This window comes from Taudactylus pleione, unplaced genomic scaffold (assembly GCF_031769625.1).
Source record: "Taudactylus pleione unplaced genomic scaffold, aTauple2 ptg000114l, whole genome shotgun sequence".
In the NCBI taxonomy this organism is placed as follows: Eukaryota; Metazoa; Chordata; class Amphibia; order Anura; family Myobatrachidae; genus Taudactylus; species Taudactylus pleione.
Window position 1 is genome coordinate 127544 of NW_028284516.1, and position 25333 is coordinate 152876.

A 25333-nucleotide genomic window follows, 5' to 3' on the forward strand; every position below is an offset into this window, starting at 1 on the left:
GTACTTTTCTCAGCTGGCTATGGTAGGTGAAAACAGACATTATCTGGTAGAGCAGAATATACTAAGTCTCTAAACCTGGCATGTAGGGAAGGCATAGGAAGCTTTTAAGCAGAAAAAGCGATATATATGTGTCCTGACTTTAATAAATACCCTCGGATTATTCAAGAAAACCAGTATGCATTCATTGAGGACATTAATAATCTTTACCATCATAGCTGCTGTAAGTTGCAATAACCGCAGCTCAGGCTTACCCACACCATATATGCAAAATAAACACCAATGTAAATCAATCCTTAGATCCCTGTGACATAGCATGGCCTAGCCTCGTGTAGTTTATTGTACACATAAGCATTGAACTGCACCGCAACATGAAGAAAAAGTGCACTAAGTGGTGGTTTGTTTGTTAGTTTTATTTATATATTAAACTTGTACTCCTCACTAAAGGTTAGGACATAAAGTTTAGATGCCCACTACTGTAGATGGCATCCCTAAGAGAGCAGGACTACAAAGAAGGGATGGCATATCTGCATAATGTGCCAAATAAAAAGTATTCCCATTAATTATCGATGATGGGAAACTTGTAATAATCTCTTATTCATGGTGGGACAGTGTCATTCCAGTCCTCCCCCCCCCCCCCCCCAGTGTTCTCCAGCTCCTGCCAGACACACTCTGTCTCTCCAGCCCCCCAGTGTCTCTCCTGATACTGCTCGCCCAATTCTGTTCCTCAAGCCCCCAGTATCTCTCCTGCTCTGCCCAGCCATTTATCTTTCCAGCTCCCTTGTGTTTTTCCAGCCCCCTAGTGTCTCTCCAGCTAGCTCCCTTCTGTCTCTCCAACCTTGCAGTGTTTCTGTAGCTCTGACAGCCCCTTCTGTCTCTCCAGCCCCCCAGTATTGCTCCAGCCAGCACCATAGTGTTTCTCCAGCTCCAGCAAACCCCCTTCTGCCTCTCCAGATCCGCAGTGTCTCTCCTACTCCAGCCAGCTCCTACTGTCTCTCCACCCCTCCAGTGTCTTTCCAGCTCCCCAGTGTTGCTCTAAAATCCCTGTCTGCCTTTCCAGCCCCCAGTCTTTCTAACCAGCCTTGTTGTGTCTCTCCAACCACGCCCATTCTGTCTCTCCAGCTCCAGCCAGCCTCCTTCTGTCTCTCCCAGCTCTGTCTGCAATCTACATCTCGGGAGTTGAAAACTTGGAGGCAGACTAACTCAGCAGTCAAGATGTCCACCAATGAGCATAGTCTTTTTATCCTGAGGTCTACCAACAAATCGTGGATCACTGGTGCCCCTCTTAACTCCCGCTGACCTGATACTGCTCCAGGCAACAAGATCTGGGAGCTCTTCAAGTGGATGAGTTGTCCATCCACTGGACATTTCCTCTGCTATATATCTTGCTTCTGGTTGTCCCTGCTACCTCGCGTCCCCCGCAAGCTGAAGCAAGAAGGAGGGAAGGCCATCCTGGTTTATCCAGATTGGCCGCGCAAAGCGTGGTACTTGGATATCAGGCAGATGTCTGTAGCTCCCTTGTCTTCCTCTCAGGCTGGACCTTCTCTCCGAGTCTGTTCTTGCACCAGGATCATCTTCATCTGGCTTTGACGGAGTGGCTGTTGACACTGCCCTCCTGAAGGCCAGGATTTTCTTTGATGCAGTTGTGCATACAATGCTCTATGCCGGGAAACCTGTTTCTGCTAGGGGATATCTTCAGGAGTGGATTGCCTACTTCTCCTGATGTGATCTCCGGAAGCTGGGTTCTGCAGTTTTCACCATTTCAGGATTTTGTCCATCCTGCATATGGGGTTGGACATGGGCCCTTCACTTAAGGTACAGGTGTCTGCCATCGCTGGCTTTCCAAAAAAAGGTTGTGGTCCTGCAGTGCAGATCTTCCTCCGGAGGGTGCTCCAGATTCAACCCTCCTCTGTTCCCCCGGTTGCCCCTTGGGGCCTGGTTCTGATTATACGGGCCCTTCAGCATCATCCTTTTCAGTCTTTATAATCTGTGGGCCTGAAATGGCTTATGTGAAAATTGTGTTTTTCCTGGCGCTCAAAGGGTTTCGGAACTGAGTGCCTTGTCTCTCATGTCATCTTTCCTAATTTTCATCCTAACAGAGCAGTCCTGTGGACCGTTCAGACTTTTATTTTTTCCAAAAGTGGTGGCCCCTTCTCTTCCTGTAAAGGGTTAACGTGATAGTCAGTCGTCCTTTAGGTCTTTGGACGTGGTGCGGGCTTTACGTATTTACGTTAGGACCAAATATTTCCAGTGCACAGACCCTTTGTTTGTGCTCTATATTATCCACAAATGGAGTTGGCCTGCTTCTAAACAGACAATAACCCGTTGGATTAAGGCAGTCATCTGTCGGGCCTACACTTTGGCGAATTTGAATTGGTGACAGTCGTCTCAACCCGGTCATTTGGGCCCTTCTGGGTGGGTCCTGCATGAAGTTTCGGTAGCTGGGAACCACGTGGTAGTCCGTGCCTTCGGCGGTGGAGACCCGCCGGAGGACGCTGTAGTGAGGAGCCAGGTTGCTCCGCTCAGCCTCCCTGTATATGAGTCGGCCAGAGACCACTCTCAGGTGCTCTTGGTGGCTGTGTTGTCAGGAGGTTGGGTTTGTCTTCCTGTATGCCTCTCCCTAGGTGATCAGGCTATACAGAGCTCAATATCCTACTTGGCCTGAGTATATCATCTGCATTGCAAGTGACTTGTGAAATCTGCTGTTATACTGCCTTTTTGTTCCTGAGTAACTGTCAGTTATATATCGCTGTTTCTCCTCATAAGCCATCTGCTACAGGTGTGTGTTATTTTGGGTGTGAAAAATTGTCACATTGTATAAGTACTTTGCATGGCATTAGCGATATTGTTATGTCCAAATAAACTGAGAAACAGGTGGTTGAAGCCCCTATGCTGGTGTCATGTTTGATCTGTAAAGCGGGGTTATCCCCACAGGATTTCATACAAGATGGATTATGTAGTCACTGTTTGGAGTTGCCACATCAGTCAAACCTACCAGCCCCTGGGCAGGAACGCCCTTGGGCTTCCTTTTCGCAGATCATGGAGCAGGTTGTAGACCAGTTGGCGGCCCCTAGGCTGGCTACGGCTATGGGGTTCCCTCAGCAGCTACAACCTACTATGTTTATGTCCCCTATGCATCCATCCTGGATGGACATTTATGCCCACTCAGGTCAAAGTATGGCTTCGTCTTCTGCTGCCTTTCAGCAACCACTGCAAGCAGCTAGACCGGTACATTTTAAAACCAGAAGGCGGTCGGTCTCATCCTATCATTCTGTCCAGCCTGCTGACTCTGGTTCATCTTCTGATGAGTGTGGGATATACTGGGCTCCTCTCAGGAATCTCTTTCAGGAGAGGAGGACCATTTTCCAACAGCGGACGTCCCCTCCTTGATTAGGGCAGTCAAAGCTGTGCTAAACATAGATAATGAGGAGCCAGTGCAAACAAAGGCTCCAGTATTTAAGGGTCAGAAAGTTGTGAAAGCTGAACGTCCCAAATTTGAGCAGCTCTCGGAAGGCGATTCCATATTACAAAGAAGGTTGTGGCCTTATACCCCCTCTCACTGGACATATGCGCCAAATGGGAAGTTCCGCCTTCAGTAGATGCGCATGTGGCACATCTGGTCAGGAGCACAACATTACCCATACCCGCTGCATCCTCTCTTAGGGGTTCCACAGATAGGAAGCTTGAAGCCTGTCTCAAGGCGGCCTTTTCACTATCAGAAGCTGTTACTCGCCCAGCCATGGCTACAGTCTGGGTGCCTAAAGCCAGTGAAGAATGGATGAAGGCACTGGAAGAGATTCTTCCTGAAGCTTCCAGAGAACAGCTGACGATTATCTCCTATGTTAAGGAGGCAGCTTCCTATTTGGGAGAGGCAGCGTTGGATGCCGGGTATACTATCCTCTAAGGCATCAGCTGTCTCGATCGTGGCTCACAGAACCCTTTGGTTAAGGGACTGGAAAGCAGATGCAGGAACCAAAAAAGCCCTGGAATCCCTTCTGTTTACGGGAGGCATTCTGTTTGGTACTGAACTGGATAAGATTGTTGCTATGGTGGCAGCTTCTAGAACGGCTGGTCTACCCTCAGCATCGACTCCTAGAGCTAGGCAGTTGTCCTTATGAGCCTTTCGGCCACAAGGAAAAGCAAAGGGTCAGTCTTCTTTTAGAACCGGTTCTCACGGGAAACCGCAATCTAAGAAACCCTGGGCAAACAGACGTCCGGCTTCTAAGTCCAAGGATAAACCCACCGCCTGATGGGGCAGGGTCCTCCCCCTGGGGGATCCAAGGGTAGGAGGCCGACTTCTTCAGTTTTCGGACACCTGGAAGCTCACAACAACAGACGCCTGGGTTCGGGAGGTGGTCTTTCAAGGGTACGCCCTTACCTTCTGGGTAACTCCCCCCGCAAAGGTTTTTTTGCACAACTCCTGTAGCAGAGTCTGCAAAGACCTTGGCCCTCCAGCAGGCCATTCATTCTCTGCTTGTTTCAAGGGTAATAATCCGGGTTCCAGTGAATCAACTAGGAAAGGGTTATTATTCCAACTTGTTTTTGGTCCAAAAACCCAATGGGTCTTACCGGCCTATTCTAAATCTAAAGGGTCTCAATACATTTATCTGAGTAACCAGATTCCGTATGGAAACCCTTCGGTCAATTGTATTGATAATGGAACCAAGGGATTTTATGGTGTCTTTGGATATTCAGGATGCATATCTTCATGTACCAATTACACCGTCCCATCAATGGTTTCTGAGGTATGTGGTGCTGCAGAAACATTTCCAATTTCAGGCGTTGCCCTTTGGGTTGTCAGCAGCCCCTCGGGTGTTTACCAAAATCATGGTGGTAATGACGGCATGCCTCAGGCACCAGGGAGTCAGGATTTTTGCCATATCTGGACGATCTCCTGATATTGGCACAATCTCCACAGGTGTTGCAGCATCATCTCAGACTGACGATTGCCTGTTTACACAGACACGGGTGGATCATAAATTGGAAGAAGTCATCGCTTCTCCGTGCACAACAGATGGTACATTTAGGGGCACGCTTAGATTCTCTAGCACAGAGATATATCTGCCAGAAGACAAGATTGCGGCCCTTCAGTTGCGGATATGCAGGTTTCTCCACAACTACTCAGTATCTGTTCACTCAGCAATGCAGGTGCTGGGATCCATGGTGTCCACCTTCGACATGGTGGAATATGCTCAATTCTACTCAAGACCATTGCAACGGTTAATCCTCTCACATTGGAATGGGGAGTACCACTCAATAAAGTCACAGACGATCCATCTCTCGTCAGAAGTGAGACTGTCTCTGCCGTGGTGTTTACAAACGTTTCGTCTCAACAGGGGTCACCCATTTTGGATTCCAGATTGGGTGCTACTCACTACCGATGCCAGCCTCCATGGATGGGGCACAGTGACGGTTCGACACACATTCCAGGGAAAGTGGACGACCAGGGAAAGTCGCCGGTCCATAAACGTCCTGGAACTACGTGCAGTCTTTAGAGCGCTAGTTCAGGCACAGGAGGTACTAAAGGGCAGGCCTGTCCAGGTACAGTCCGACAACGCCACCACAGTAGCCTACCTCAATCATCAGGGAGGCTCGCGGAGTCAGGGTCCCATGGCAGAAGTGTAAACATTCTGGTCTGGGCAGAATGTCATCTTTCAGCGATCTCGGCAGTATTTATACCAGGAGTCCTCAATTGGGAAGTGAACTTCCTAAGTCGGCAGGATATAAATGCCGAAAAGTGGGCTCTTCATCCGCAGGTATTTCAGAGCCTAGTGGACAGATGAGGTCTTCCAGAGGTAGACCTCATGGCCTCAGGCCACAACCACAGGGTCCCCAGGTACGAGTCCAGAACCAGGGATCTCGCAGCCAAATTTGTGGACGCACTAGCAGTGAAGTGAAACTTCAGACTGGTGTATCGGTTTCCTCCGTTTTCCCTTCTTCCAAGGGTCATCAGGAAATTTAAGCAGGAGGACAGGACAGTAATACTGATAGCCCCTGCTTGGCCCAGACGCCATTGGTTCACCGACTTCCAGAGTCTCTCCATAGGCACTCTGCGGCCTCTTCCTCTAAGGCCGGACCTGTTAATGCAGGGTCCCTGCCTGTATCCGGACCTTCCTCGGCTGTGTTTGGCGTGGCTCTTGAAACTTCTGTTTTGAGGGCCAAAGGTTTTTCCACTTCTGTAATTCAGACAATGCTTTGGGCACAGTAGCCTGCCTCTGCCCACATTTATTACAGAATTTGGCACTCGTATTTTCAGTGGTGTGAACATGGAAAATATAAAGTGTTTAGGGTCTCTCAAGTGCTATCTTTTCTTCAGGCTGGGTTAGATCGGGTTCTTCGTCTGGCCACCCTGAGGGTTCATGTATCTGCACTCTGGTTTCAGCGAAGGATCGCCCCATTACCTGATGTTAGGACGTTTTTTCAGGGTGTTCTGAGGGTTCAGTCTCCCTTTATTCCTCCAGTAGCTCCATGGGATTTGACGTTGGTTCTCAAAGCTCTACAGGCTCCCCCATTCGAACCCTGAAATCAGTAAACTTGAAGTGGTTGACAGCAAAGAGTTTTTATTCTTGCTATCGCCTCTGCCCGTAGTGTCTCTGATTTGGCGGCCCTTTCTTTTTGCTCTCCGTTTTTGATAATTCGTCAGGATAGAGCTATTCTTCGTACTAAGACGGGTTAACTTCCTATGGTTGTCCGGGTTTCATGTAAATGAAGAAATTGTGGCTCCAGTTTTCCAGTCTTCAGGCCTCTCGGCAAGTGAAGCTTCTCTGGATGTTGTACGCGCCTTACCTATCTACGTGGATGGCATCAACTGAATTAGGATATCAGATTCTCTTTTTGTGTTGTATGGCTGTCACAAGCGAGGCTAGCACGCTAACAAACAAACTCTGGCTAGATGACTTCGTATGACAATTTCTCAAGCTTTACACACAAACTGATCTCTCTGTTCCAAACACGGTGACACCACATTCTACTCGATCTGTGGGACCATCGTGGGCGTTTCGTCATGGCGCCTCTGCTGAACAATTATGCAAGGCAGCCACGTGATCTTCCATCCACACTTTTGTCAAATTTGACACATTTGCCTCTCAGGATGCTTCCTTTGGGCGTAATATTCTCCTGTCTACTGAAACACAGGAGCGTCCACATCCTTAAAGGAACTGTTTTGGGACATCCCCAAGGTAATTTCTGTGGACCCTATGGACCTTGAAGAAAAAGAGTTAACAAAGGTATGTTATACTAGAACTCTTAATTTCTTGAATACATGCCTTTGGGTGTGTTACATTAGCAGAAGGAAGGTGAAGATCCAATGTGACTGTCACCCATAGCTGTGTCCTCTCACTTCAGAACACACCATGATGCCTTAAATACATTGAGAGCTAAGAAACCTAAAAGCAATTTATACAAATATTAATATTTGAGCACATACAGTCCAGTAATTTTACCCATTGAATGCAAGGCTAGTGAATAATAAAAGCAAATGGCTCTCTTGGTGAAAGAGAATAGTATAACATTATTGCAAATTTTCTATAATACTTTTTATACATACACAATGATCATAGTGGACTGGTTTACGGGTTGGTGTTGATTATTGTCCATTAGATTATCTGCATTTTCTGTATCATGAAGGGCTGCCATCAGAAATTGTGGGGCCCAGGACTGACCAAATCGGCAGGGACCCCACTTCTTCCCCCGCTACCTTATTCCTACATAAAAAACTGTGGCCAAGAAAATATCAAGCCTGCCCTCTTCTGTGTCAAGCTTGGCCCCCTTCTCTGTGTGTGTCAAGCTTGGCCCCCTTCTCTGTGTGTGTCGAGCCAGGCCCCTTTGTCTGTGTGTGTCGAGCCAGGCCCTCTTCTCTGTGTGTGTCGAGCCAGGCCCTCTTCTCTGTGTGTGTCGAGCCAGGCCCTCTTCTCTGTGTGTGTCGAGCCAGGCCCTCTTCTCTGTGTGTGTCGAGCCAGGCCCCCTTCTCTGTGTGCGTCGAGCCAGGCCCCCTTCTCTGTGTGCGTCGAGCCAGGCCCCCTTTTCTGTGTGTGTCGAGCCAGGCCCCCTTCTCTGTGTGTGTCGAGCCAGGCCCTCTTCTCTGTGTGTGTCGAGCCAGGCCCCCTTCTCTGTGTGTGTCGAGCCAGGCCCCCCTTCTCTGTGTGTGTCGAGCCAGGCCCCCTTCTCTGTGTGTGTCGAGCCAGGCCCCCTTCTCTGTGTGTGTCGAGCCCCCACCTTTCACAGGCACATCACAGTCAGCCTCATACAGCAGAGAGCATTTAAACTTACTTACCGGCTTTGCGTGCCGCCCACGACTGAGTCCAGGGCATTGACGCGCCTGCAAATGCGCAGTCATGTTGCCAGAAGGACCAGGACTGTTAGAACGGCTGCGGGTCCTAGTTCCCGCCGGCTCAGTCTTATCTACCGGAGACAGCAGCAGTGCTTCTGCTCTCCATAAACAAGTTTCAAACTACAGGGGTAGGATTGGGCCCCCCCCTTTCTGTCAAGTGTCCGGGCCCAGGACTCCATGATGGTGGCCCTGGTACCATGTACATTCCACATTGTGTGTTTCTTTTCATAGCAACCAATCAGTATTCTGCTGCTCTAAACTACTATCTTCAAGCGGGGGCAGTCTCCTCTGATTTCTTCACTAAGCAAGTTCCACCAGATGTATATACAGACCAGGTAAGTTTTAACACACACAGAGTTTAGTTTGATGCCGAGAGGGCAATTAAATTGTTGACAATGTAAAGCTGTGCACGTCCTCAAGAATTGTCATAGCCCAACAACACAATTTTCTGCACATCTCTATGTGATGGCCTCAATGAGCTGGCATTCAAACAATTTCTCATGCAGTTCCCAGCCACTGGGGGCGATTCAATTCAGCGGGAGTTGAATAGCATCGGTAGGGAGTTCCCAGAGCTATTCAAATGACCGTTCTTTTAAGGTGACTAAATTATTTCTTCTTGCACCCCCCTGAGGGCCTGCCAGCCTCAAGACCAGCACTTTAGCTGGAGATAGCTGGTTGTCACGACTAAACACCCAGGTTAAGTCGCAAGAACCGGCATTCTCCGACTTGCCACTTTGTACTTTATTGTTTGCTAAAATTGTATTAATTCATTAGCAAGATACTCAACTGACAAGGTGGGGTCAACAAAATTCTGCCATAGGTTAAGGAGTCATTATGAACACAGAACATAGATTATACATGCATTTCAGTTCACAGCATTGACTCCCATTTGGCTATTGAGAAATGGCAAATACTATTAGAAAATATCTTTCACTAGGAATGCATGGGAGCTGTAACACTATACAGGAAAGTGAATTCAGTAAAATTAGAATGCTACAATGCAGAGTCACAGTACCACAAGGGCAGTCTCTTAAACCCATTTTCTTCTTCAGGGTCCATAGGTGGTCCACAGGGTTGACCTTGGGGTATAGGTTGGGAACCAAATCCAGGCACCACGCAAAGCACCAGGCAAATCCAGGCACCACCACAAAGCTTTCAGCTCCCAAGATGCCCTGGGTCCACTCTCCCTCATAGGCAAACGCAGGGGGGGTTTCCGTCTACCTGGAAACCCCCTCCCCAGCCCACACCATGACCACAATAAATAAAAATAGTAATGTAATATAATTTTAGTTGTGCTGCATGTTCTTCTCAGTATCACAAATTAAATAATTAGCACCACCTGTGGATCTTTTAACATGTATCAGCCAGTAATAAATAACCTGTGCACCAACTAGGAGATCTGGAAAACATTCACTGTTAGGGATGTGCTGCTATAGAGCCCAATATGTACATATATGTCCAGGGCAGAGCTTAGGTTCTGCTGCTGCTCCCAGACTCCCGGACTTGCTCCCATGCTCTGGAATGGTGAACACATCTAAAATAAAAACATTGAGCTCAGGCAGGATGGCCCTACTGCTGCATTTAATGGCTTACTGTGATTGCTGGTCCTCTATATGTTGGAATTATGACACACAATATACTTTGTATGACGCATATCATAGCTGGTTAAGTGCTAATTCTACCCTCTTCATGGACTGGCCACACTCACTCTAAAATCAAGCATTTGGAAACCCCCCTCTAGAAATCCTGCGTTTGCCACTGTCCCTATAACCCCGCTCCCAAGCCAGAGGCTCCTCAGTTTGAGTATGTGCCCGGTCGAAGTCGCTAGACCACCATGGACTTAACGATCTGCAGTGGGAGCCGGTGTCCCGGGGGTTAATAGCTGGCCAGGGGAGGCATCCTTCCCTGTTCAGCGGCTCCTCCCCTCAGCTCAGCGCGCCTTTCCAGCGCATGGTGCGGCATCCCTGAGCTGCTTCCTCCTTGGGCCACGTTTCCTCTGAGGTCTTCGGGCGGCCATTTTCTTCTATGGATGCAGCAGATTTCCCGGGACGGCAGTTGGTCCAGTCCCCCTGCGTACCTCTCCATTTGGGTCAGTATACACAGTGCTATAGCCTCCCCAGACACTGAATCTGGGCAGTTGATTGTAGTGCCATTTGCAGTATATTATATGTAATGTTTATGTATATATATTTCTGCATTGTATGTGACTTACGCTAGCGCTGACTGTCTCTGCTTTATTCTCTCACCTGTCAGTGTATATCTATCCCTTTTCTTTACAATCTGCCCTAATACAGGTGTACCTAGGGTGGTTCTGATACCTCACATAAATATAGGTACTTGTCACATACTGGTGCGGGCTGCACCTTGCCATATTTTAGAGGGAACTGTGTGTTGCATACGCTGATAGTGGGTCCCTATAGCTAATCCTAGCACCAGATGTGTCTGACCAGGAAATGGAGCACGATACTGCACCCATTTTTGCTATCCTGCCAGTCATGTGCTGCAGGTAGGAGTACGGAGGATTTGACTCAGGAAGACTTATGTCTAAGGTGCAATCAGGTGCCGGGCCCCTTACAAGACCCTCTTGGGCGGTTTGTTTCTCAAGACCCTGGCCTCCATTGCGGATCACCTGGTGGCCCTCATAGTTGTAACCCACTTGGGGTTACTTCAACATGTTGCCCTTCCCTCTCAGTTCTTGCGGTTTACCCCTGTGACACAGACTATCGTTCCCTACAAGGGTTTTTCACAGTGCATAACAGCCACCCTGGGTGGATGTCGTTTCTAAAAACACAAGATGGCGTAATAAACGCCCTGTGGTTACTTCCCAGTCTGCACTGCTGTATAACACAGATCATCAGCCAAGGAAGTACTGGATGATGTATCGGACTCCTATCCCTTTCACACGGGGGGGAGCCTAAAACAAGTATTTTTATCACTGCTTGGGTACTGGCGGTCAAGTCCATCCTAGTGATAGAGGATATTGAACTTGCACCTAAATTAAATCGCCCTCAGTTTAAGCATTAAATTGTCTTCGGCTGTTTTCCCCCTCTGACCAACGGGTGGATCACATGGCGGGGGTCTGGCAATCGCCAGATATGAGGTATCACAAAAGCGTTTGGCCTCATGTTTCCCGTTCCCTGAGGGTCATTGCAATTAATAGGAATCACCTCCTGGGGTGGATTCTCATGTTACTCGTCTGATTAAGAGTACTACTACGCCTCCCATCTCTGCTCTGATGGGTTCTACAGGATGGTTAATATTATTGAGTGCTGGGCTGATGCATTTGTAGACCTTTTTCCCTCTAAAAAATTTTGGGGATCAGATGCCTTTTGCTGCTCACATTCAAAATGCAGTTTCCTATGTTAGAGTAACAACATTGGATGCCAGTCTCCTAACCTCCAGGGTTTCGGCTGTGACTGTATACGCCGCTATACCCTATGACTGCGCTCACGGAAAGCAGAGGTGGATTCCAAGACGGGCCTTAAAATGGATTACCCTATATTGGGGTGATCTTGTTTTGGTCATGACCTTGACAGGACTGTAGCAACATTGGCAGTATCACAAACAGCAAATTTCCGCCTTCAGCTACTCCCTCTACAAGACCTCGGACTAAATCTGTTAAGTCTTTTTGTCCTCAGAGACAGCCTAAAGGCCAGTCTTTTCCTAGGCGGTCGGCCTCCGCAAGGGCCGCCATACCCGGAACCGAGCAGACCTGGAACTCCAGACACCCTGCTTCTAAACCTAAGGAATAAACCTTCAGCCTGAGGGACAGGTCTTCATCTGGGGGTTCCCAGAGTGTGATGCCGACTTTTTCAGTTCACCCAGTGTTAAACCACCACGGATACTTGAGTAAGACATGGGGTCTCTCACTGGTACACCATCTCATTGCTCAGGCGACCTCCCCACCTGTTTTGCTACACAGGCCCTTCTGCAAGCCCGAATAAGGCCTTACAAATCCAGAAAGCTATACTGTCCTTGCTGTAAGTAGAGGTAATTATGCCAGCCCCACTATCTCAGCGAAGGACTGGTTACCATTATACTTTCTTTCTGGTTCAGAGGCTGAATGGTTCTCATTGGCCTATCCTCACTCTCAAATTCCTGAACCAATTCCTCAACGATGCCTCGGTTCAGGTTTTTACCCTTACGCTCCATCATCCGAGCTATGGAACCAGGGGACTTTATGGTATCGCTGGATATTCAGGACGCGCACCTACGTGGTACCTATTTAGCCCTCTCATCAGTGTTATCTCAGGTTGGCTGTGCCACAGCAACACTTCCAATTTTCAGGCTCTGCCCTGTGGACTGTCCACAGCCCCACCGGGGATTACCAGATTCATTATGGCTTTCATGAAAGCCCACCTGCCCAGGGTATCCGACTTCTCCTGTCTATGGATGGCCTCCGGCTCTTAGGTTTACCAGGGTAATTCAAAACCATTTCCAGTTAACTATTGCTTTTCTTCACAAGCTCGAATGGTTAGTCAACTGGTAGAAAGTCCTTCCTGAATCCCTCCCAGGGTTTGCTTTCTCTAGGAGCCCTGCTGGTTACTCACAATCAGAGAATCCTTTTGACGGTAGTCAGGATCTCCACTCTTCCACGAGTGCGCAAAGTGGACGAGTGTCCTTACACTCAGTAATGCGGGTTCTGGTATCCATGGTGTCTACCTTCAGAATGGTGCTATTGGCTCAGTTCCCTTCCAGTTCTTTGCAAAGACTGTTCCTCTCCTGGTGGAATGGTTTCTCCGTCGGATCAATGTTCAGACGATTATGCTCTCTCGAGAGGTGCATCTGTCTCTTTTTTTGGGTGGCTACAGCAATCTCATCTGACGAGGTTCGCCCCTTTTTGGAACCCGGACTGGGTAATCCTTACAACGGATGCCAGTATCTGGGGCGCAGTGACCGGTCCGCTCTCCTTTCAGGGCCGTTGGACGTTGGTCAATTCTGCTCTGCCAATCAATTTTTTGGAACTTTAAGACCATCACTCTGGCCTCATACTTCAGGGTAAACCTGTAAGGTTTTGGTCTGACAATGTCACAACAGTGGCTTCCATCTAGTGGACACTCGAAGTTCGGCAGCAATGTCAGAAGTCTCTCACAGTCTGGCATGGACCAAGGGTCACCTCCCGGCCATCTCTGCAGTGTTCATTTCGGGAGTTCTCCATTGGGAAGCCGACTTCCTCAACCATCACGACGTGCATTACGGGGACTGGTCTCTTCGCCAAGAGAAGTTTCAACTCCTAGTGAGCAGAGGGGGCCTCCCAGAGGTGGTCCTCAGGGCCTCCTGACTCTACCACACACTGCCGGTGTTAGGGTCCAGAAATAGAGATACCAAAGCAACCTTCGGTGATGCGTTGTTAGTGAATTGTACCTTCCAATTTGTGTACCTGTTTTCTCTGGTCTTCCTTCTTCCTCGAGTTCTTTGGAAGTTCGTTCGAGACTGAGGTACTGTCCTGCTGGTGGCTCCAGATTGACCCAGTCGTCACTGGTTTTTGGCTTTTCGGAATCTCTCCATCGACACTCCGTTCCTCAATATCCGGACCTGTGGTCTCAGGGTCCTTGCTTTTCCCTGGATCTGGATTGTTTGTCTTTAACTGCGTCCCTACTGTGGTCCTAAGGATTCTCAGGGTCTGTCATCATCTGGATGTTTAGAGCGCGTAAGCCAGCTTTTGCTGGGCTCTACCACTGAGTGTAGCATACATAATTCTTATGGTATCGTACCTGTAGCTACAATCCTCCGATGTTTCGAATTTCCGGAAGTTCTGGCATTCCTTCCGGCTGGATTGGGTCTAGCCTGCCTGGCCTCCCTGAGAGTGCGGGTCTCTGCACTGGCAGTATGGTTCGGATGTAGATTTGCTCTACTCCCGGGTATCCAGACCATCCTTCAGGGTGTTTTCTGGATTCCACATCCTTTATCCCCTAGGGGCTCCTTAGGATTTGGCAGTGGTTCTTCGTGCCCTCCTGGGGCCTTCATTTGCACCACTGGTTGTATAGCCCTTATGTGGTTTATAGCTTAGACTCTTTTTCTTATGGCGTTTGCATCTGCCAGGAGAGTGTCGGAATTGGGAGCGTTCTTATGTGGCTCCCTCTTCTAGATTTTCACCAAGACAGGGTTTAAAGTCGCACTTGCCCTGTGTTTCTTCCTAAAGTGGTTTTTAAGTTCCCTATTATTCAGGAACTTATTGCACAAACATTTCAGTCGCCAGTACACTCGGCTGGTGTGGCCTCATTCGCTGTGGTCCGGCCTCTCTGGATTTACGTGGTCCGTACCAATTCCTTCTGGAAGTCATACTCCTTATTTGTGCTCTATGGATTTCACAGGAAAGGATGGCTGGCCAATGAACAAACATTGGCTAGATGGCTTCGTATGACTATGTCAGGGGTCTACACACAGGGAGGCCTTTCTGTTTCGGTTTCTGTTGATGCTTCTTCTACTCGGGCTGTGGGCCCCTCGTGGGCGGCTTGCTGTGGCGCCTTGGCTGTTCAGCCTTGCTAGGTGGCCACGTGGTCTTCTGTCCAATCCTTTCTCAGGTTCTATGCATTGGATTCCTTTGCCTCTCAGGATGCTTCCTTTGGGCGCCGGATTCTCCTCTCAGCGCAGGAGCATCCCCACCCTTACAAGGACTGCTTTGGGACATCCCCAAGGTCAACCCTGTGGACCCCCTATGGACCCTGAAGAAAAAAATGAGAGATATGGTTAAGAACTTACCCTTGTTACATCTCTTTCTTCGAACTCCATAGGGTCCTCGGCACCCGCCCTGATGCACCTGGCTTCATATGGGCTGTGTTACTGGTCACCGGTTTCCTGTCTCCTTCTCTGTGAGTATGGTTCTCGAGTGTTCCAGTCTTCTCTCTCTCTCTCTCTTTCCTCCTCCGGCCTTTGGCTACTTACAAACTGAGGTGCCTCTGGCTTGGGGGCGGGGTTATAGGGAGAGTGGACCCAGTGCATCCTGGGAGCTGAAAGCCCGGTTTTGGTTCCCAACCTATACCCCAAGGTCAACCCTGTGGACCCTATGGACTTTGAAGAAAGAGAGATAACACGGGTAAGTTCTTACCATATCTCTAATTTTTTAGTGTGGTTATTGATCTGCTTCCAGTAGGGCTAGTCTTCATTTAGTTGGATTTTAATAACATGTCTAATAGCAGCTTCCTTAAGATTGTGTACCAAAGCCTCTTCTGAGCCTTATTCCTATTGTTGTATTCTATTTTCTTTTTTAAGACTAGTTATTAATGAAGGTAAATGATCAGACGTTTTGGGTCATTTATGAGTCCGAGCCTGTGAAGGTGCAGATCACGGGCCATTTGTTTGTTTCCGAACCAGTCCTCCCAGTACACACTTTCAGGGATATTGTCAAGCCTGGAGTGAGGAGATTGCTCTTTTATTTTTTGTTTTGGGCTGTTACATTTCTTCTCCAATGTATTTGGGAATATTCAAGTCCTCCTGTGTTGACGGTGTTTGATTGAGGCAGTGGATGATGACAGCATAGTCCCGGTGAAGCACATGGAGTAGAGGTAGATCTGCAGATATAGGCAATGTTTATGGGATGAATTGTAGAGGGTTTGCTAGGTGATTGGCATGTCTTCTTTATGTGCAGGTGATTAAGAGGATGATAAAGTGCTGCTCTCTGCTGAACTGCCACACTCAGGTAAGAGTTAGGGCAAAGTATCACAATTGTGTATAGAAGTCAACATTTTGTACAGGCTGCAATGCAGTAATTGTATTGTGTTCCTTACAGGTTGCTATACTATGCCAGTTCCTCAGAGAAGTTGATTATAAGACTGCATTTAAAGCCTTACAAGAGCAAAATAGGTAATGCGCAAATGCTTCCCCTGGTTATAAATTTAATTATTTGTGTAGGTTAGTAGTTATTGCAAAGTCTTAGGAACCATACATATGCAGTAATGTAGTAATTAATCTGTGTTTCCTAGCTATTCTAACCTTTGGAGGTTCTGGGTTCCAATAATACATACATATAAATGCTGTAGGAATACTTCCAACAAGACCCAAGGTACACAGAATAGAATAGCAGGGAGCGTCCTTTATGGCACAATTAGATGAGCAAACACCATTGTATGCATTAGCTACCCTTATTAAAATGTAACTAAAAACAACAAAGTACATTTAATCTACTATAATGTAACATAATATGTCTTAAGATTGAATTTAATTTTATCAAATGATAATATATAATGGTATTCTGATACCGTTTATATTGCAGTAATGGACTTGCCTTGTCATTAAATCCCATGTAGTTACCTGTCCTTTTTACAATGTAGGAAGAATTCCCCCAGGGACTCAGACTCCACATAGATTAATTGTGGAGTAAGTCCTTCAATACCAGTACAATGTCCAAATAACAGTGAAGGCTTAAATGACGCATAGAATAGTAAAATAAAATAAACCCTAAATCATATTTTGGTATGTTGTAAGTTATGAACTGCAACATGTTCCCTCGGAGTCCAGAGACATTGCCCTTTCACCTACAGTTGATGTTCCCGGTGTTAGGGACCTGCCTTTTTGTTTTTCAGCTCACTATTAAGTCTGAAGGTGCGTACACACTGGGCGATATTACTGTGCGATTGCATGATTATGACATCGTAATCGTGCAATCGCTCAGTAATCGTGCACTATAATGACAGAAACGACAAGCAATGCGTGCTCCCTCTGGTCGTTTCCGACATTGGACTGCATGTTCAGGCGATGGACAATCTGCCGATAACGACAGAAGTTCCATGTTCAGGAATGATGGAGGGCGCCTACACTGAACGACACATCGTTCAGTGTAGGCACTATAGGGGATCAGGAACGACTGTACGATTACGATGTCGTACTGTCTTTCCTGATCGCCCAGTGTGTACGCACCTTTAAGCTGGGTACACAATATACTATGTATCGTCCGCGACGGATCAGAACTACCATCGCATAGTGTGCACCCTGGAAACCAGCTAATTTAGTCACCTATGCTGCGTATCAGATGGAATGATGCAGTATAGTTACATTAGACATGTAATAATATATTGCACCGGCATATAGCGGATCATGCAGTGTGTACAGCGATGTGCTATATCGTTGCATCGTATCGCTGGGTCATCTGGTCATCCAGGTGTGTACCCATCTTAAGTTAGTGTTAATGTCTTCTGGTAGATGTGCCAATATCTGGGTTGTCAGCAGTCAGCCATCCACTTGGTTCATTCCAAGACACTTCTAATAGCTTTAAGCAGGCTACCTAGCCTCACGTGTTATCTACAGTGGATGCAACATTTTTACCTCTGTCATGATTGTCTGGACAGCCAAAGTCGTAGAGAAATGTATTCCGTGTAGAAAGTGTCTTGGAGGCCTCCTCACTGCTCCTGTGCCCATGTTGCATTGTCAGGCCAGTTCATCTTCCTACCTGTGAAAACCAGTCATTGGTATATGAAATTGTATTGCTCAAATCTCAGCCTAGGCGATAGTGTTGAGAAGAGTCCTCTGATGTGTTTCATAGGTTCTATGGACCAAGGAAGATAAATACCTCTGGTCTGTCCAAGGGTTTATAGTCAACCTTGAACTTGGATGTTGTGACCATAGATTCTAGTCACTAGTCTTCTAGACACGGGAGCAGTCTGGCAGGGCCGCAAACTTTAAAGCATGTCTCACCCATAGAGTCTTGGTCAGTTTGTGATCAGAAACTCGTAATGATACATCTACACCAGTGGATCCAAATTTCAACTCCAGTCTTTAAAACCTCCAACAGGTCGTGCTTTGAGGATTTCTGTTTGGAAGCAGGTCGGATAATTATAGACCCAGCAAAATAGATTTATTCACCTGTGCATGATTGGAGAAATGCACAAAATATGGCCTTTTGGGGGTTCTTAAGGACTGGTGCATCACGCGTAGTCTCAGTCCTTGGCTGGAGAAGTGAAGAGAGCTCAGCGATGCACAGTTTATAAACCATCATTGAAACAATGGCAGAGGTTAAATGAAACAAGCCAATCTGCCTGCAAACTAAAAAATTATGAGGCTCACTTTCTAAGTTGGCAGACCCTGAAACCAGAGGTCATGTCATGCAGGTTAAATCACAGACTACCAGAGTAATATGTTTCTAGTGCCTAAAATAGATCACTAAGGGGGCAATTCAATTGTTTGTTTGGGTGGCTATTAGTAATGGGCGCCCCGACTGAGCTATTCAGTTGCTGCTCCGATCGGGCTCTAGTTCCACGGGTGCCCAGATTTCTGCTCGCATCGGCTATACTGACAGTGCACAAGTGACAGTCCTTCATGTTGCACTGTCTCCAAAGATCCAGTACTTCCGTGCTTTGAAACAATATTCATGCTGTGGCCTCCAATTGAAACCGCACCCATTCCGCTGCACAGTAGGCCATATATAGGTATTTGGTATCTCTGATATCTACTGTGGTCCCCCTAGATACATTTGGTAAATTTCTCCCGAAAAACGTGTGTTTTCACCGGGGGATATCCTGCAAATATAGTTTACTTCATTAAATAGGCCCAATAGAAACATATTCTATTGTAGTGTGTTGCGTGTGCGTATATAGATTGATGGATAGATATGCACCACATTTATTTTCACTTTTATTTTTCTTGAGGGAAGGGGGGGGGTGGGGGCGGTGACGGTAAACTATAACTTGCCTCCGGGCGACTGGCATGAACTTACGCCACTGGATAGGATCACACATTATTATAGTTATCCTTTATATGGCGCCACAAGTGTTCCGCAGCACTTTACAAAGTACATAAACATAACTGAACAAGAAACCAGTGACTTACAGGACAGGGATATGCTGCATTAGCGATTATAGCACTCAAATTAAGCAGCAGGGAGTCAGCAATCAAGAGTTAGATGCCCTTGTGGGTAGTAAGAAGTAGAAGAAAGTATAAGGAGAAGCACATGAGGGAAAAGGGCTCTGCTCGTGAAAGCTTTACAATTTAAAGAGGAAGGACAGATAAACAGGCGTGACAGATGGGGTAGAGGGGAGAAAGAGCAAGTAGTAGTGGGCTAGGATGAGAGCTGATAGGCCTTGATGAAGTAGTGGGTCTTGAGAGCCTGTTTGAAGATTTGTAGGTAGAGAGTCTGAGAGGGAGAGAGTTCAAAAGGTAGGAAGCAGCACGGACAAAATCTTGGAGGCGGGAGTGGGAGGAAGTAATCAGTTGGCAGGAGAGACGGCATGCATTTGTTGACGGCGGGAGTTTGAAGGAAGATGAGGTCAGATATGTAAATGGAAGACGATTGGGTGAGGGCTTTTTAGGTGAGTGTAAGAACCTTGAATTGGGTTCTGAAGGGGAAGGGGAAGCAGTGTAGGGCTTGAGGGAGAGGGGAGGCAGATGTAGAACGTTTGGAGAGGACCATGAGCCGAGCACGCAAATCTATGTTGCAGCCCAGAAAAGTGTGCAATTAGTTTTTTCCATGTAATTTGTTTTGTAATTTGTTTGGTCAGTTACTCATTGCGATAACTAGAAGTTGATGTTTTTAATTATCTGCATCATCTTTTTTTTACAGCCACGATGCAATGGATTCCTACTATGAATACATATGGGATGTGACTATTCTGGAGTATTTAACAAGTATCCTTTTTGTACCTGTCCCAAAACACATTTTACATTCCACTTCAATTAAATTGCGCTCCCAGATTTGGCCAAAAGAATTCTTATGGTAATAATGTTCCATCTACAGGGAAGTATAAGGATAATAGAAGACACAGATGAGTTTCATGGCCATATCAAGGCAATAAGAGATAGACAACTGGCATTCATATGGGTCCCAGAGATCCAAGGTGGCTTAATATTTGCCATTTAAAGTAGTGGTTTAATAATTACTAGTATTACCGAAGTTTTTCTAAATCATTACTATTGTTACATTACATATAATACACAAATGGTACTAGTACATACATATTAGTGCTTGCTTGGGATTAAACCATGGTTTCAGGGTTGTCCATCAACTGGGTTGACCATCAATGGTCCATAATTTTGACCATTTGATGGTTAAACCATTAGTGGTTTAGATCTGCACTTGCGTAATTGTCTGGGGACTGCATAAGCATGTGCAGTGGTGGGATTTCCATCCATGAGAGGAAGCCATCGATGTTTGATGGCCAACCCTAGTTTTACTCACAAAATGGCAGATATTCAAAGCTGGCCATTATCAGCTGTTGTGGCCGCAGAGTTAAAAACCGCAATAGTATTTAGTGCAAAACCAGGTGTGTGTTGTATTTAATAGTATTGCTGTTTTTAAATTCATGTGGCAAAAACACTGATAATCAGCAGCTTTGAAAAGCCGCCATTTAGTAATAAACCCACCGGGGTCAAGATGGGAAAAAAATAATTTGAAAATGTTATGTAGTAGGTTAGCAAATGGTCATTCAGGCATCAGATTGTTATAAGTTACTTGTTCGGCCACACACAAAGCAGTTTTATCTGTACGTTCTACAATCATTTGTGGTCAAGACAATTCCTTCATGTGTTGTAATAGATGACTGCACTGTGTATAGTAACAGCAAATCTTTTTGATTTCATTATTCTGGGCCTCATTTACAATTAGGAGTAAATCCACCACGGAGGTGTAATAGTCCCACTTTTTAGCAAAACCAGTTACAGCTGCCCAGTATTTGTATGGTACATTGAAAAGCAGACAGTATTTTCATTGCATGTAAAACAAATATGTATTTTTTGTACCTCTTAGCTGGACTTTCTATGAGCTCTCATGTGTCTTATATGTCTTATTCAAAGCTATGCACTATCTCTGTGCTTGTATCACGGTGTCCGTCATTTCCGTCTCTGCACATCTACTTATGACTTGTCAGGACCTATGCTGCATTCAAACCCTAATTTCAAATGCAAACCAGTTACAATTTGATTTGTTTATCATCTATGCATGGAAATGCTGACTCACAGAGCTGCACAACCTGATGGAGCAGTTTAGGAGAGGAATCGCCATTCCTGCTCTGTGGTGATCTGAACATTTCAGTTTAAGTGGAAATCACCATAAAGTTTAATGGAGCAGCCTGCTCTCAAGTCAAACATTCTTAAAGCAATGTAGTGTGTTCAAATAAACTTATATATGGCATCAGTATTTAACACCAGCAAAGGGTACTTAAGCTTTGGGAGGGAAGGGGGGAGTTTTTTACATGTGGAAAATGCAAAAAAGCAGGACACTGGAAGAACATGGGACCTTAATACAGCCCATCTCTGATCTTTTAGAGAAGAATGTAGAGATCTGAGTCTTGCCTTCCCTCCCCTCCGGTTAGGCTGCTGGGAAGTGTCATATAAGTCGGTGGTGAGCCCTTTCTTGGATAAGAAGAAAGGAAAAGTCAAGGATTGCGTTAATTGTGTGACCAAGTACAACTCCGCTGCTCAGGCCTGGTTAAACCAGCTTTTCTTGGTGACTAAGACCAATGACTGCCTTATCAGGGCTTTGCTCTCAACCCGAAACATGAAGGATCTCAAAGACCAGACCCAGCCGCAACGTTTCATTCTGAGGAAATAGAGCTGCCGGCAGTTGTGCTTCTTAGGATCAGCTCTTTAGCACCTTTGGGGGGGATGGGAAAATCCGGTTAGGGACCTGATACTGAGTCAGACGGAGTCCAAAAGTGGACGGATCCCGCGGATATCTGCAAACCGCAGGGTTCCAGTCAATAGATCTACATTAAAAAGGTCAACAATGTCTAGATAGAGACAAAAGCTCGACAGGGTCAAAAGGTCTATCTAGACTTTGTCTATCTTTCTCATGTAGATCTTTATACCAAACTGCACTTGCACCTCAGAAAGCAATCACAGACTGCACATGCGCCACGCCATACATGAACTAGGATTGAAATAGGATATGGTTGATGGATCGCACTGCGTTTTTGAGTAGTGACCATGCATGGACCTGATCTGTCATGTGGAAGTGCGGGTGTGTGGAAGACTTCTGTACTCGTTTGCAGCATTCGCCTGTTTGTGAGTGTTTTTTATTTTTTTTGCACCCTGCATGAGGTGAGTGAAAGTCCTGATACTAATGATGTCCGCTGCAGACAGAAAGCCCAGTGGGTGGCACAGCTTAGAACATGAAGATGGACAGCTAATCGGCATACACGGACTGATACTCGCATTAGGTAGTAAGCAGGCTGGACAGCAAAATGGACATAGATACATACTACTCAGAATCAGGCCCTAAGTGTTTTGTGATCATTTTTTGCGCACTTGTTCTCCATTTTGAAGAAACAGCTATACATGCATAGATCTTTTTGGAGAAGTCTTGTGCACTGCAGCTCATGCACGAAGCAGCTGTAGAATTCTAAATCACTTGTGCATTTCCATGTTCGTAATGAAGGCTTAGTTAGCCACGCCTCCGGCATGTAAAAAAAAAAAACCTACAGCATCTTTAAGCTTTAAAAGTATCCTGTTTTCTCTAGTACACCGGTTCTCAAACTCTGTCCTCAGGACCCCAAACAGTACATGGTCTCCTCACAGAATCACGAGTGAAATAATCAACTTCACCTGTGGATCTTTTAAAATGTGTCAGTGAGCAATAAATGCACCTGGGTGACCTGTGTGGGGTTCCTGAGTACAGAGTTTGAGGACCACTGCTCTAGTAATTGTCAATTTGAATATGCAGATTTGATTTCTTTAATCAGTCTACCAGACTTGCACCACAAGAGGGGAGAGACCGATAAGAAACAGATAGCGGTGAGTGTCGTATAACTTTCTTGATAAACAATATATTTATTAATTTATTTTGGAAACGGGGCTGACCTCATAGTTGCAGGCTCCATCTTTATTGACTAATAACAAACTAAGGCAGAAACTGCTGCACAATATAATAGATATTCTTTTCAGGCACAAAAAGAAAATGAATCTTGCAGAGAGCTGAGGCTTGTCATTACATTTTGTACTGATATATGTTTTTGGATACTATATACAGTGCCTTGCAAAAGTATTCACTCCCTTAGCATTTTTCATGTTTTGTTGCCTCACAACCTGGAATTAAAATGGATGTTCACAGAACATGCCTACAACTGTGAAGTTGTGTTTTTTTTTTTATATTGTGAATCAAACAACATTTAGGACAACATAACAGAAAACTTCATCGTGCATAACTATTCACCACCTTTTGCGGCAATTACAGCTGCAAGTCGCTTCGGATAAGTTTCTGAGCTTGCCACATCTTGCCCCTGGGATTTTTGCCCATTCCTCAAGGCAAAACTGCTCCAGCTCCTTCATGTTGGATGGTTTCCGCTCGTGAACAGCAAGTCTGACCACAGATTCTCAATTGGATTGAGATCTGGGCTTTGAATAGGCAATTCCAACACATTTAAATGTTTCCTCTTAAACCACTCGAGTGTTGCTTTAGCAGTATGCTTTGGGTCATTGTCCTGTTGGAAGGTGAACCTCCATCCCTGTCTCAAATCACAGGCAGCCTCAAGAATATGCCTGTATTTAGCACCATCCATCTTTCCCTCGACTCGAATCAGTTTCCCAGTTCCTGCTGCTGAAAAACATCCCCACATCATGATGCTGCCACCACCATGTTTCACTGTGGTGATGGTGTTCTTGGGGTGATGGGATGTGTTGGGTTTGCGTCAGACATAGCGTTTCCCTTGGTGGCCGAGATGACCAGTGAGTGTATGAGGGTTTTAGTAGCATCCTGGGTGAGAGAGGGTCTAATCTTGGAAATATTTTTGAGATGGAAATGACAGGATTGTGAGAGGCTCTGGATATGTGGTTTGAAGGAGAGGGAGGAGTCCAGGATAACTCTAATACAGTGCACTTTGGGGCTAGAGCAGATAGTTTTGCCATCAATTGTTAAATAAATAGTGGGAAGTGAGGTTATGTTGGAGGGTGGGAAAATGTTCAGCTCAGTCTTAGACATAGTAAGTTTAAGAAATCGCTGTGACATCCAGGAAGAGATAGCAGAGAGACAGTTGGAGATACGAGTGAGGAAAGGTAGATCTGAGTATCATCAGCATAGAGATGATAATGGAGGTCAAAAGAGCTGATGAGTTCACCTAGAGAGGAGGTATAGAGGGAGAATAGTAGAGTTCCAAGAACAGAACCTTGGGGAACACCTACTGTAAGAGGCTGTGGCGGGGAAGAGGAGTCATGAGAGGAGACAGAGAAGGACTGGTCAGAGAAGTGACCTATTACTCCACTTTTGTTCTTGTCTAGGAGGAAAGCCAGGAGAGGGCAGTGTCATGTAGATCAAGGTAGTGAAGGATTTGCAGCAGGAGAGGGTGGTCCACAGTGTAAGTGTAAAAAACAACAGAGAGAGCAAGAAGAATGAGAAGAGAGTAGTGGCCCTTGGATTTGGCAGCAAGGAGGTCGTTGCTGACTTTCATGAGGGCAGTTTCAGTAGAGTGGAGAGAACGGAAGCCGGACTGAAAAGGATCAAGGAGGGAGTGGGAGGAAAGAAATGTGGTAAGGCGGTTGTAGACAATACGCTCAAGGAGCTTGGAGGCAAAAGGGAGGAGAGAGATGGGATGGTAGTTGGAGAGAGGGGTAGGATCAAGGGTAATTTTTTTTAAGAATGGGGGAGGGCATGTTTGAATGCAGAAGGGACAGTGCCAGATGAGAGGGAGTGATTGAGGAGGTGGGCAAGATGGAAACAGGAACAAGGAGAGAGGTAGCAGAGGAGACGTGAAGGTCAAGGGGGGAGGACCGGATCAGGGCCATGACTTCCACTCTCGATACAGGGGAGAAGGATGTCAGTGTAGGTAAAAAAGATGGGGATGGGTGATCTAGGAAAGGAGGAGGTGTAGAGCTGGGGGAGTGGTGGGATATGATGTCCTAACGTATGGAATCAATTTTAGATGTAAAGTAGGTAACAAAGTCAAGGGCAGTGAGTGAGGAGAGGGTGGACAGAGGAGGAGTTGAAGGCAGTGAATAGATGCTGGGGTTTTGAGGACTTGGGAGAAGATGAGGTTCTTGAAATAGTACTGTTTAGAGGGGAAAGGGCAGCACTGTAGGACGAGAGCATAAATTTGAAGTAGTGGGGAAAATCTGCCTTAAAGCATGATCTACTCCACTGTCGCTCGGCGG

General features: G+C 46.4%; 1 protein-coding gene across 2 annotated transcripts in view; it reads left to right on the top strand.

Moving 5' to 3' along the window:
* INTS8 (integrator complex subunit 8) overlaps window positions 1-25333 on the top strand; it is a 129348-nt gene that overhangs the window by 80447 nt on the left and 23568 nt on the right. For both annotated transcript variants that reach the window (XM_088471357.1, XM_088471356.1), the window contains exons 23-27: window positions 8558-8661; window positions 15915-15965; window positions 16056-16129; window positions 19818-19882; window positions 22941-22984. In XM_088471357.1, coding sequence (XP_088327483.1) covers window positions 8558-8661; window positions 15915-15965; window positions 16056-16129; window positions 19818-19882; window positions 22941-22984 — 338 coding nt within the window. The remainder of the gene's footprint in view (window positions 1-8557; window positions 8662-15914; window positions 15966-16055; window positions 16130-19817; window positions 19883-22940; window positions 22985-25333) is intronic.